This window comes from Hylobates moloch, unplaced genomic scaffold, assembly GCF_009828535.3.
Source record: "Hylobates moloch isolate HMO894 unplaced genomic scaffold, HMol_V3 SCAFFOLD_8, whole genome shotgun sequence".
In the NCBI taxonomy this organism is placed as follows: domain Eukaryota; kingdom Metazoa; phylum Chordata; class Mammalia; order Primates; family Hylobatidae; genus Hylobates; species Hylobates moloch.
Window position 1 is genome coordinate 45,911,369 of NW_026652283.1, and position 14,642 is coordinate 45,926,010.

At 39.1% G+C, this 14,642-nt stretch overlaps 1 protein-coding gene across 1 annotated transcript in view; it reads right to left on the minus strand.

The window, feature by feature from the left end:
• The window catches only part of EIF2B3 (eukaryotic translation initiation factor 2B subunit gamma), a 135,058-nt gene that overhangs the window by 80,794 nt on the left and 39,622 nt on the right, over positions 1-14,642 (minus strand). The window contains exon 4 of the mRNA XM_032160632.2: positions 13,815-13,974. Within this exon, the coding sequence (XP_032016523.1) occupies positions 13,815-13,974 (160 nt within the window). The remainder of the gene's footprint in view (positions 1-13,814; positions 13,975-14,642) is intronic.

The window sequence follows — 14,642 nt, forward strand, 5'->3', positions numbered from 1 at the left end:
GGCTGGTCACATGGCAAGAGAGGGAATAAGAGAGAGCTGGGGACGAGATGCCATACACCTTTAAATGAGAACTCACTCACTATCACAAGAACAGCACCAAGCCATGAGGGATCTGCACCCATGACCCAAACACCTCCCACCAGGCCCTACCTCCGACACTGGGGATTACATTTCAACAACAGATTTGGGGGAACATCCAAACTATACCAATGAGTGTCCTATAGCACATGCCATGGTGTTTAAAACATGGGTGATCAAATTTGTTTCGTACCGCTCTAAAGGATATTGTTAAGTTAATTGGTGAAGTTTAAACAAGGTCTGTATGTTAAAGTATGGTACCAATGTAATTTCCTGTCTTGAGAGACTATCATTTTTGGAGGAGAGCAAGGAAATACATATTGATATATTTAAAGGCAAAGGGAAATCATATCTACAACTTCTCAGATAGCTCAGAAAATAATAATTACATATATTATGTATGCATTATATATATTGAATATATATTACAAAGAAAGAGAGCGTGGCTGGGCAGTGGTTCATGCCTGTAATTCCAGCACTTTGGGAGGCTGAGGCGGAAGCATTAACTTGAGCCCAGGAATTTGAGATCAGCCTGGGCAACACTGCAAGACCTCATCTCTACAAATAATAAAAAAATTAGCTGGGCATGGTGGCATGAACCTATAGTGAGGAAGCTGAGGGCTTCCCTTTAGCCTGGGAGGCTAAGGCTGCAGTGAGCCATGACTGCTGTACTGCACTCCAGCTTGGGTGACAGACCAAGACCTTCTCTCAAAAATAAATAAATAGGCCGGGCATTGTGGCTCACCCTGTAATCCCAGCACTTTGGGAGGCCGAGGCAGGTGGATCACCTGAGGTCAGGAGTTCCAGACCAGCCTGGCCAACATGGTGAAACTCATCTCTACTAAAAATAAAAAAATCAGCTGCCGAGTGTGGTGGCAGGTGCCTGTAATCCCAGCTACTTGGGAGTCTGAGGCAGGAGAATCACTTGAACTTGGGAGGCAGAGGCTGCAGTGAGCTGAGATCACGCCACTGCACTCCAGCCTGGGCAACAGAGCGAGACTCCATCGCAATAAATAAATAAATAAATAAATAAATAAATAAATAAATAAATAAATAAATAAAAAATAAATAAATAAATAAATAAATAAATAAATAAATAAATAAATAAAGTTTATTTATTTAGGGCACTTCATTTTTTTAAAAAGAATTTTCTCTTTGCAAATAATAACCTAGGTCTTCTTACTGTGAAAATGGGAATAATATTATTTAAAGTCATCCACATTTAACCAACATTAACTACAGGCAGTAGATTCTATGCTATGGGTAGTGTATATTTTATTATGTGTGAAGAGGTCTTGGTAGACAGTGATCTTACACGCTGCTATATTATTGCTATTTTCTATGTCATACTTCTCTTCCCCGACTAGATTATAAACTTTTCAAAGGCAGGCTTCTGATTCTTTTCTATCTCCCATAACATCTAGTACAGTGTTATATACTTAATAATATGTGCTACTAACATCTGTACAGTATCTATAGCTTACAGAAACATTTTCTCATAGTGACAAAATAGCAGAATGATTAAGAACAGAACTTCTGGAGCCAGACCGCCTGGGTATGAATCCCAGCTCAGCCAATTACCAGTTTATGTTAGAGCAAGTTACTTAACCTCTCTGTTCCTCAGTGTCATCTATAAAATGGGGATAATAATAGTCTTTGTCTCACAGGTTTATTATGCAGATTAAGTGAATATTTGTAAAGCATTTATAATAGTGTTATTAACTAAAACATTAAATAAAATGTTAAGTTTAAAAATTAAACAAAATACACCCTCTAATTTAATCCTCACAACAACCACATAAAGCAATGCCTCAATACCTCTTTACATAGGAGAAACAGAAAGTTTAGCTCTAGGAAAAATGAGACCTGTAAAGATGAATTTGCTTCCTACTGACAGACAATGGCTGCTAAATAACAGAGTATGTTTCACTGTTGGCTAAAGCTGCCTGTATACCTATAACCAAATATATTATTCGATTGTGCAATATGTTTAGCTCAGGTATTTGAAAGTATTCAAGATCACCAATCAGATGGTCTCTGGTCATCTTATATGCAGTGTTTGAATATAAATGAGGAAAAACAATTATAAAAAATTATATGTTGGGGTTTTTTAGTTCAATAACCAAATGAAATCCAAAAAAGGAAGAGCAAATGCTGCCAATCTGAAGCTAAATTTTGCAGAGAATTTCAAATGCCACATAGCAGCTTAGACATATATCAACTTATACATTACATGGAAACTTGAGAATGTAACAAAGTCTGTAAGGGTCTCATTATGAGCCAGCCATTTAAAAAAGAAACACAGAGATGTTATTTTTGGATATAATTTGGAATGCTTCCCCTACCCAAGACCTAAGGCTCACAGAAACCTTGAATCACTGATGTCCTGGGAGCAATAATTTCCATCCAGCCAATTTTTCAGCTATGTTGCACTTTAGTCATTTTTCTCTCCCTCTCAGACCCTCCACCTTGTATTGCTTCTTTGCAGCTATTATAGTAACTGGGACTTCAGAATGTGATACAAATTATAGAAACTTGGAAAGGTTTCTTTCTGTTCTGCTTTAGCAAAATAGGAATTTCACTATGGGAGCAGAGCAGGTAATTGTAGAATGTCTTCCTAAGAAGAAAGGCTACACAAACTTAAGAAAGCAGACAAAACTGAACTTCTATTAAAAAAAAATCTGTCATACTCAAGTATTCACATTTTTTCCCCTAGTTGATTTTTACTTTTCTGACTGATTCTTCTGTCTCATCTACAGGCATTTTGCTTATCCATTCATTCATTGATTGATTCATTCTACCAATAAATATCTTTGTACACCTACCCTATGGCAGGTGCTATGTCTAGAGTTAGGAATTCCAACTCATTTTATAAGGCCAGCATGATCCTGATGCCAAAACCAGGCAAGGATATTATGAGAAAGGAACATGCAAATTTACTCATTAGCAGGTCAAAATAGTATGTCGAGTAGATTAAAAAGGGTCACAGACTTGTTGGAGCTCCTCCTATCCAAAGGTAAGGTTAGTTCTCTATCCTTTATATCTGGAGTTGCTCCGTAACTAGCTTTGAACTAACAGAGCACAGCTGAAGTGACAGTGTGTGTTCTGAGTTTAGGCTTCAAGAGACTTTGTAGCTTCTGCTGTCATGCTTAGAACCTGCTGCTGCTACCTTGTAAACAAGCCTGGGCTAACCCTCTGGATGGTAAGAGACTAGATGAAAAGAAAAATCTAGCTGTCAAGGCTGAGGCTCTCATATATTTTTTCTTTTTTTTCAAGGTGCAGTCTTGCTCTGTCGCCCAGGCTAGAGTGCAGTGGCACAATATTGGCTCACTGCAACCTCCACCTCTCGGGTTCAAGCAATTCTCCTGCCTCAACCTCCCAAGTAGCTGGGACCACAGGCATGTGCTACCACGTCCAGCTAATTTTTGCATTTTTAGTAGAAATGGGGTTTTGCCATGTTGGCCAGGCTGGTCTCAAACTCCTGACCTTAGGTGACCCACCCACCTCCCAAAGTGCTGGGATTACAGGTGTAAGCCACTGTGCCCAGCCAAGGCTCTATACATATTAATTAGCCCGGTTACAGGAGACTAAGATAAGAATGATGGTTGCCTCCTGGTATTCACATCCTTGTATATCCCTTCTTCTTGAATGTGGGCTGGCCTAGTGACTTGCTTCTAACCAACAGAATGTGGCAAAGGTAATAAAATGTTACTTCTATAATTAGGTTACATAAGATTGTGACTTCTGCCTTTCTAGAAGAGTTTCTCCCTTGCTGGCTTTGATGAAGTAAGTTTCCATGTTGGAAAGGCCCAAGTGATAAAGAAAGGAGGGTGGCTTCTGGCCAACAGTGTGGTGGAAACTGAGGTTCAGTCCAACAGTCCTAGGGAAATGAAATTCTCCCAATAACCAAGTAAGCTTGGAACCAAATCCCTTCCCAGTTGAGCCTTCAGATGAGACTCCAGCCCTAGCTGACATCTTGACTGCAGACTTCTGAAAGACTCTGGTGGACCAGCTAAGCCATGCCTAGATTCTTGGCCCACAGTGTTGTTTTAAACTGTTAAATGTGTGGCAACTTTTATAAGTAATTAATTGTTAAAACACTAGCTGATATCACTTGAACAGAGATGAGCCATCTTGGCTACACTTAGGCCAAACTGCCAACCTACAGACTCATAAGCAAGTAAATGTTTGTCGTTTTAAGCCACTAGAGTTTAGGAACGTTTGTTATGTAGTAAAAACTAACACAACGTGTAAAAGGATAAGCCATGACCAAGTTGGGTTTATCCCAGGTACCCAGGTATCATCATCACATCATCAGAGAAAAAACCATATACCACTTGATAGATGCAGAAAAAGCATCTGATAAAATTTATATCCTTAGGCCAAGAAACTCCCAATAAATCAGAACTAGAAAGGAACTTTCTCAATCTGATGACAAGTACCTATAAAAATGTATAGTAGGCTGGGCATGGTGGCTCATGCCTATAATCCCAGCACTTTGGGAGGCCAAGGCAGGTGGATCATTTGAGGCTAGGAGCTCAAGATCAGCCTGGCTAACATGGTGAAACCTCACACCAAAACACAAATATTAGCTGGGCATGGTGGCACATGCCTGTAATTCCAGCTACTTGGGAGGTTGAGGCAGGAGAATTGCTTGAACCCAGGAGGCGAAGGTTGCAGTGAGCCAAGATTGTGCCACTGCACTCTAGCCTGGACAACAGAGACAGACTGTCTCAAAACGAACACACACACACACACACACACACACACACACACCCCTATAGTAATAAGCATCATTTTAACTGGAGAGATGTTGAAAATATTCCTTTCAAAATCAGGAATGAGAAAAGGGTGCCAACTAGTATCATTTGTACACATAATTTTACTGGAGGTCCTGGCCAGCACAGTAAGACAAGAAAAAGAAACCAGAAATTTAGACTACTGGGTGGGGGTGGGGGGTCTACGGCCATATCACCCTGAAGGTATCTGATCTCATCTGATCTATGCAGCATCAGGCCTAGTTAGTACTTGCATGGAAGTCTGCTTAGGAATACTATGTGATAAACAAACAAACAAACAAAAAACTATTGTGAGACCTTTGTCAAAGAATACAAAATTTCACTTAGGAGGAATAAGCTCATGAAGAGACCTAATACAACCTGGCGACTAGTTAGTAACGATGTATTGTATTCTTGAAAATTCCTAAGAGAGTAGATTTTAAGTGTTCTCATTTGAAGAACTTTGGAAACAAAAAGATGCTATAAGCTCCCCCTCCCATCCCAAGAAAAAGAGGAAAAAAGTGTTTCATGCAAAGAATCAAGAATCAGAATGATGTTGGACTTCTTAAAAGAAAAGCTAGAAGAGAGTAAAACAAAACAAAACAAAAAAAACCTTCAAAATTTTGAGGGGATATGATTTCCAAGAGAAGTTTATATCCAGCCAAAATATGAAACAAATATGTGGGCAGAATAAAGACATTTTCAGGGATACAAAAGTTCAAAAATTTACTTCTCACAATCTCTATCTCAGGAGGCTTTCAGAGGATGTGTCCTACAGAAAATGTGGGTATAAAGTAAGAAAGAAGAAAACATGAGGTTCAAGATATGACAGTGAAGGGTGAACCTAAAATGACAGCTCTACTGCAGGGCAACTAACTCAGATTAGAAAAGCTTTAGGAGAGGTACCTTGAAGAATTTGAAACTGAGAGGACATCTAGTGTGTTGCAATGTAAGGCGAGGAAATTCACACAATTGGAGCTTGGGTTGAATTAGTGATAAATACATAAAAAACAAGCAAATGAAAAAACAAGACAATCTTTAGGAAAACAACAGGAGGAAAGAGAAAAGTAATCATATACTACAAGACTCAACTGTGAATACTATTTATACAGTCATGATAATATAAACATAAAATATTCAGTTAATTAATAATACAATATGAATAATTATATTAGGAAATTGGGCCGAATATAAGGTTGCATACATGCAGTGGGGGCAGAGCATGTGGTAAAATAGAACCAAATCTTTACATTCTATAGTAAGAAGTGAACAGATAATTCTTAAAGCTAAAAAAATTAAGACACAGTAAATAAAGGCATGTTATTTGGAGATATGGAGTTAAATACAAAAAATTAGCTAGAAATGTTGAAAGTGGCATCACTAAGTGGGGTGAGGATAGATAGGGTGAGGGGCTGCTATTTATTATAATATATCTTAGATAATTAGATACTCTTTAAATTTTGGGCATATAAAACTTTGATAAAGATAAAAACTAAATTCAAAAAAGAAATAGAAAGCACAGGTTATGGAATCAGAAGGCATGGGTTCGAGTTCTGGCTCTTACCACTTACCACTGATGTCATCTTGAGCAACTGTCCACAAAATGCTATTAGGCCATAAATGGGTTAAAAAACAAAAAAACTTGGTAAATAAGAAAATTATGGCTGGGCACGGTGGCTCACACCTGTAATCCCAGCACTTTGGGAGGCCGAGGCGGGAAGATCACCTGAGGTTGGGAGTTTGAGACCAGCCTGACCGAAATGGAGAAACCCCATCTCTATTAAAAATACAAAATTAGCCAGGCATGATGACACATGCCTGTAATCCCAGCTACTCGGGAGGCTGAGGCAAGAGAATCACTTGAATCCAGGAGGTGGAGGTTGCAGTGAGCTGAGATTGTGCCATTGCACTCCAACCTGGGCAACAAGAGCGAAACAGGCTGGGCGCAGTGGCTCACACCTGTAATCCCAGAACTTTGGGAGGCTGAGGCAGGTGGATCACGAGGTAAGGAGTTCAAGACCAGCCTGGCCAAGATGGTAAAACCCCGTCTTTACTAAAAAATACAAAAAATTAGCTGGGTGCAGTGGCAGGAGTCTGTAATCCCAGCTACTCGGGAGGATGAGGCAGGAGAATCGCTTGAACTCAGAGGGCGGAGGTTGCAGTGAGCCAAGATTGCGCCACTGCGATCTAGCCTGGGTGACAGAGACTCTGTCTCAAAAACAAAACAAAACAAAACAAATTCAATTTTGAGTATGTAGGAATTTCAAGTCACTTTATTTTTATTTTGTTTTTTTAATTTTTTAAATTTGTTATTATTATTTATTTATTTATTTATTTTGAGAAGGAGTTTTGTTCTTGTTGCCCAGGCTGGAGTGCAGTGGTGATCCCAGCTCACTACAACCTCCGCCTCCCAGGTTCAAGCGATTCTCCTGCCTTAGCCTCCCAAGTAGCTGGGATTACAGGCACCCACCACCACGCCCAGCTAATTTTTGTATTTTAGTAGAGACAGGGTTTCACCATGTTGGCCAGACTGGTCTTGAATTCCCGGCCTCAGCCTCCAAAGTGCTGGGATTATAGGCGTGAGCTACCACGCCTGGCCCACTTTAAGTTGTTTTTTAAAATGGGGTGGGATTTGGAAGACTGAGAGCAGAAAATAGTTAACACAGAAGCCCAAACAGGTTTTTTTTGGTAGTACAGCTTCAAGGGAAATAAAGAAAGTTGTAGCAAAAGAAATACTGTACAGGCTCAGAACTGCCTGCCAACATCTGTTAGTGCAGAGGGAGCTAAGCCGATTAAGAGGTGACAGCCAAGTAAGAGTTTTCACTCATGGTTCTGAAGTACATTAACATGTACTGATTCTAGTCTGGGCCAAGGCTATATAACTCTGAGAACTGAGGAGTTTGGGAAATACTACAGTGAATTGGATTGGTTAAATAAAGTTTCCTAGAACATTTTCCATTTCAAGTATTCCAAGAGATAAAGTGGAACTATAGAGACAATAATCAATTATTTGTGTCATTAAATCATAATAGTATTAAACAATTACATAGAGGAATGTACAGGAAAAAAAAGCCCCCTACTAAACATATTATCTGCAATAAAGCAATATAAATATATTATCTTCTCACTGAAATTAAGAAAAGGAAAGTTTCTAACAAGGGATGGAAAACAGAAATTATTTTTACATATTATTGCAAGTTTAAGATATACATGTATATACAGTATCACTCAAATTCTCTTTCTATGTGTTGTCTTTACTGTTTGATGTTTGTGAATGTAAACAATTACAAATGAGAGGCTTTTATAAATTTTTTTTTTTTTGGAGATGGAGTCTTGCTCTGTTGCCCAGGGTGGAATACAGTGGCGTGATCTTGGCTCACTGCAACCTCTGCCTCCCGGGTTCAAGCAATTCTCCTGCCTCAGCCTCCCGAGTAGCTGGGACTACAGGCATGCGCCACTACACCCAGCTAATTTTTTTGTATTTTTAGAGAGAGAGGGTTTCACCATGTTGGTCAGGCTGGTCTCAAACTACTGACCTCAAATGATCCTCCCGCCTTGGCCTCCCAAACTGCTGGGATTACAGGCGTAAGCCACTGCGCCCAGCCTGTAAATTCTTTTAAAAACACAATACCTAATCTAATTTTCCCCATCAGGTTCCAAGTTTCTTAAAATGCCCTATGACTGGGGAGAGTACAATGAACACTTTTTTATGTCTCCTTGAGGGTAGGAATATTGTGGCATTTTGGTTTTTTTTTTCCATTTCTATAGCCTTGGTGCCTAGTTTAGGAGTTGGCATAATACATACTCAGTAACTGTGGTAAGCTGATCTCTTCACCCTTTTACTCAGTAAGTAGTATCAAGCAATGGTGAGACAATGGCTGAATAATAATGGTATCTACTGATGAAAAAAAAGAAATGAGGTTTCTCAGAGTTTAGAACCCCATTTCCCCGCACAGCCTTAGCTGGGTTTCTGGGTCTTGCTTACACTTCTAAGTTGTCCATTTTTTTCCTGAGAAAAAAATTTTTTTTCAACAGTTGGTACCTTCTAGAAAATGCTAGAAAGCAGGGCTGTTTGAATCACTAGAAAAGTTACACGTGGGCCGGGCGCGGTAGCTCATGGCTGTAATCCTAGCCCTTTGGGAGGCCAAGGCAGGTGGATCACTTGAGGTCAGGAGTTCAAAACCAGCCTGGCCAACATGGTGAAAGCCCATCTCTACTAAAAATACAAAAAAAAAAAAAAATTAGCTGGGTGTGGTGGTGGACGCCTGTAAACCCACCTATTCGGGAGGCTGAGGCAGGAGAATTGCTTGAACCCGGGAGGCAGAAGTTGCAGTGAGCCAAGATCGTGCCATTGCACTCCAGCCTGGGTAACAGAATGAGACTCTGTCTCAAAAAAAGTTACATGTGAGCCTTCCAAAGAGGCTTGTCTAGACATTTGTCACTATGAGTTTCCCTTCAAACTTACAAGCTATTATGGTAAAAATGCAAATAAAAACACTGATATTCTGCGGTTTTTAAAGCACTGCCATTTTACATGAAATAAATATGTGATATAGAATGTTTACAAAGTTATTAAATGAGATTTGTTAAGTTTCAGTACCAAATTACAATAGCAATTACAAATTATTAAGCATCTACTATCTTTCAGGTAACAAATGGGCCACATGCCTTATAAACATGTCATTTAATTCTCACAAAAATCCTGAAAGGATTCAGGCTCACTTTATAACAGAAGAAAACAAAATTCATGAAGATCAAGGTAATTTGCCCAAAATCCCACAGCTTTTGAGAACTGAAACCCAGTCTGAACTCTATAGACCTTGTGCTCTTAACAATCATTGTACAGTGTTAGGTATTTATTTAAAAATCTTGAAACCATTTCTAAACATAAAATTAATAGACAATGTAGTCAGTACCAGTCTGCTAGATCCATATTGCTAAAAGCATTACAAGCTCACGTGCTCTTGTAATACCTACTTATGAATCCAACTATAGCTCAGACTAACATCTTTAGGATTTTAAACTGCTAGTGCTCAGGTCTACCTTCACTTACCTGGGGTGGGGGGCAAGAAGAGCTGCCTTTATAAGCAGGCCATTCAATAATATTTATTGATTGCTCACCATGGGACATAACTGGGCCAGGTGCTGGGAATAAAATAAACAAAACAGATATAATCCCTTCCCTTACGGAGCTTATAGTCCAGTAGGGGAAAGAGTAAATAAGAGAGCAGGCTGCTATATGTAGGCAAACAAAAGGATATAATTTATATTAAAAGGTCAGGATAGGTCTTAGAAAATAACTTGAAGGCTAAGCTGGATTTGGAATATATGTGTTCGGAGGAGAAAGGGGCTAGAGAGCATTTCAGGCAAGGAAGCTGTATAAAGACTTATAGCAGGAATGAAATACTCCAAAAAGTCTAAACATGAATTTGATCCTGCCCTCTTTAGTATCTGTATCTCCTATAAATCTTCTGAGAAGAAAGTGGCAAGGGGAAGAAAGGTGGCTCCAGAAACATCCAGAGATTAGCCATTCCCCTAGAAGTTAGTAAGAACACCATTTGAGGAAGTTGGGTCTAGAAGATCTAGACTATTAAACAATATCTGGGAAACAGTGGACTGCAGGCTGTTCTGGCACACAACAGCAGCCAAGAGGCATGCCAAATATATAATCTGAAAAACTTACGATTCTTTAAAAAATGCTTATGATGGAAATGCATAGCATTCTATGGGAGGAATTTAAAACTCAGTTATTTAGGTGAATCTTAGCCTTCAAATGTAACAAAATATAGGTATTGAGGAGTTTAAAATTTCATATTAAGAATGAAAACTTGAGCCAGGAGTGATGGCTGGTATCTGTAATACCAGCTACTTGGCAGGCTGAGGTGGGAGAACTGCTTGAGGTCAAGAGTTTGAGACCAGCCTGGGCAACATAATGAGACCTAATCTCTCTCTCTCTCTCTCTCTCTCTCCCCCGCTCTCTCTCTCTCTGTCTCTGTTTTTTTGGGACAGAGTGAGACTCTGGAGTGCAGTGGCATGATCATGGCTCACTGTAGCCTCGACATCCTGGGCTAAAGTGATCCTCCCACCTCAGCCTCCCAGGTAGCTGGGACTAGAGGTTCATATGCCACCATGTCCAGCTAATTTTTAAAAAATTGTTTGTAGAGATGGGGTTTCACCATGTTACCCAGGCTGGTCTCAAACTCCTGGGCTCAAGCCATCTGTTTGCCTCGGCTTCCCAAAGTGCTAGGATTACGGTCCTGAGCCATGGTGCCCCCCAGTATCTTTAAAAAATGAAAGAAAGAAAGAAAGAAAGAGGCCAAGTGTGGTGACTCATGCCTGTAATCCCGCACTTTGGGAGGCTGAGGCAGGGAAATCGCTTTTGAGCTTGGGAGTTCGAGACAGCCTGAGCAACATTGTGAAACCCTGTCCCTACAAAAAATACAAAAAGTTAGCCAGGCATGGTGGCGAGTGCCTATAGTCCCAGCTACTCGGGAGGCTGAGGTGGGAGGATTGCTTGAGCCTGGGAAGTGGAGGTTGCAGCGAGCCAAGATTGAGCCACTGCACTCTAGCCTCAGCAACAGAGTAAGACCCTTCCTCAAAAAAAAAAAAAAAAGAAACAAAGAAAAGGAAAGAAAAATCTTCTTAAAACATAAATCTAATCTAATTATGACACTATCTTGTTTACTTCAACAACTTCCTCACTGTTTTGGGCAAGAATTCAAACTCTTTCGTCTGATATCTGGCTCTTCTCCAGTCCTATCTGCTTCTCTGCCTCCTATACTCACACTCCCGCTGTAGAAAGCTACCAGTATACATCATACTTTTCAAAGAGGATAAAGGATCCAGCTTAAAGGACTTCCATTGGCCAAACTGACAATTTAAGCATGAAAACATTTTAAAATGGATGGTAGGTAGCTAATAGTTACAGTTAATTTAAAATAGAATTATGTTGTAAATATAGTTAACAATAGAGTATGGTACATTTCAAAATTGCTAAGAGAGTAAATTTCAAATGTTCTCACCATGAAAAATGTTAAGTATTTGAGGGATGGATATGTTAACTTGTTTGATTTAATTATTCCACATTGTATACATAAATTATAACATTGCTTTGTATCCCATAAATTTATACAATTATAAATTGTTAAATTACAATAAAAGGAATTGTGAAAATTTGTGCATTTATAATGTTACTTAAGAGATAAAAACTATATATAAAGTGTATTAAAAAGTTCTATCAATGCCTATGAAAAGGGAGAAAATTTAAAGAAAAGTTCTAATGACAAGAATAAGTTGATTTTTAATTGATTTTTATAAATAGAGTACAGACAAAGGAAACAAAAAAATTAATTATGAAACATATATCTGTTTATAAAATCTGGTTATATATTTGTTTCTATCTGCGTAGGCAGAAAAGAATGAATACAGGGAATTGTAAGTAAACCAGACCTTGCAAAAGCAGAAACTATATGAAGAACAAAAAGACTGATCAGCATGAGTATCATCACATAATAATAATGTAGAAAAAGTATCCAACAATTAATCTGCAGCAGTGATGATCTGAACACAAAAAGCAACTAGAAACAAGCTTCAATGTTATACTGGAAAATTATAATTTAACCAAACGTCCTCAAATATTAACTAGATTATTCAAATCCTAAGTATGAAGGCTCTCAGTGGCTCTATTAATAATAGTAAGAAATTAATAAGCTATACATAGTCTAATAATTGTAGCAAAATATGCCAATATATAATAATGACAAAATAGTGGTTACATAATGCTGGCAAAGCAAAACCTAAAGAATACATCATTCCAGAGGAAAACTTCAAGGAAAAAACACATCATTCAGGAAAATTTAAACTCATAAAAGGACTACTAGAATCCTAGGAAAATAAGTATCAAAATAAGTATGTTATAATCCTAGGAAGATAAGTATGATTAACAACTAACGGCTGGGCACAGTGGCTCATGCCTGTAATCCTAGCACTTTGGGAGACAGAGGCAGGTGGATCACGAGGTCAAGAGATAAGAGACCATCCTGGCCAACATAGTGAAACCCCGCCTCTACTAAAAATACGAAAATTAACTGGGTGTGGTGGCGTGTGCATGTAGTCCCAGCTACTCAGGAGGCTGAGGCAGGTGAAGCGCTTGAACCCGGGAGGTGGAGGTTGGAGTGAACCGAGATGGTGCCACTGCACTCCAGCCTGGCAACAGAGCGAGTCTCCATCTCAAAAAAAAGAAAGAAAAAGAAAAAGAAACAACTATCACATTTATTGGTCATTTAGGGTGACTGAAGCATTGAAAAGAACCAGCCATACTAAATTTGTGATAGTAACTTTAATTCCTTTGTTCCCCCCACTGAGATGGAGTCTTGCTCTGTTGCCCAGGCTGGGGTGCAGTGGCGCAATCTCGGCACACTGCAACCTCCCCCGCCTGGGTTCAAGCAATTCTCCTCCCTCAGCCTCCTGAGTAGCTGGGATTACAGGCACACGCCACCACGCCCGGCTAATATTTGTATTTTTAGTAGAGACGGGGTTTCACCATGTTGGCCAGGCTGGTCTCAAACTCCTGACCTTGTGATCCCCCCGCCTCGGCCTCCCAAAGTGCTGGGATCACAGGTGTGAGCCACCGCACCTGGCCTATTTTTAAAAATTGACTTTAAGTTAGATTTTTGTTTGTTTCTTATATACATGTATTCAATTATTTGAGCCTTAAATACAATGCAAATAGTTCTGAATGTTCCTCTCTGCATACGAAAGGACATTAAAGAATCTAACCAATAGTTATAAGCATTTTCCATTCAGGGACTGTGTCTTATTTGACTTTATGTCATCAACTCCTAGCACAGAATCTGTGATGTATAGTAGACTCTTAATAAATGTTTTTTCAGGGAAAGCATGAGTGAGAATAATAATTACGAAAACTCAACAAACAAAACAAACTCCAATCTTCCTTACCTGCTTTTTTTTTCCCCTTTTGACCGGGAACAGGTTCTAAGCTATCTTGGCCTTTTCTCATCAACATAGCAAGTGATGCATCATAAGCTCTAAACAGGTCCACAACCTCATGTAAGGCAACGTCTGTTATCAGATCACAGCTCAGCACCAGCACATCTGTCTGTTAAATGGAGATAGGAAAAGTCAATATCATAAAGGACAATGGATTACACAAATCATCACAAGACAAAATTATGATGGCTTAAAAACACACAAATCAGACAATACTCTTCAAGCATTTTTCATAGCCAAACAAGTAAAATAAATGGGGTTGTTCTCATTGAATTGTGCTGGTATAGGGTCTGGAATCTCTCTCTCCCTTGTGTACCTCAGGAACTGTGTGGGCAGTCCCTGAGACACCTCTGGAAGCCTAGGTTCTAAGAAACAGTCTGAAAACCACCACGTTGTCTATTTCTATGACTATGGAATATATGATCTTATATTTATACATCTCTTTATAGTTTAAAAAAGCATTTTCACATAGTTTGATGATTTAATATGGCATAGAACAATCACTTTACTACAGTACTAGGAAATAACAGGATGAACAGAATACAATGCCTCATTCTTAGGAACTTAACATTCTATAGTAAATAATTACAATATAACCTCAGGTATGTACAAGGCACCCATTCAATCTTATAAGAATAGCAAAAGACAGGAAACAACAGGTGCTGGAGAGGATGTGGAGAAATAGGAACACTTTTATACTGTTGGTGGGACTGTAAACTAGTTCAACCATTGTGGAAGTCAGTGTGGCGATTCCTCAGGGATCTAGAACTAGAAATA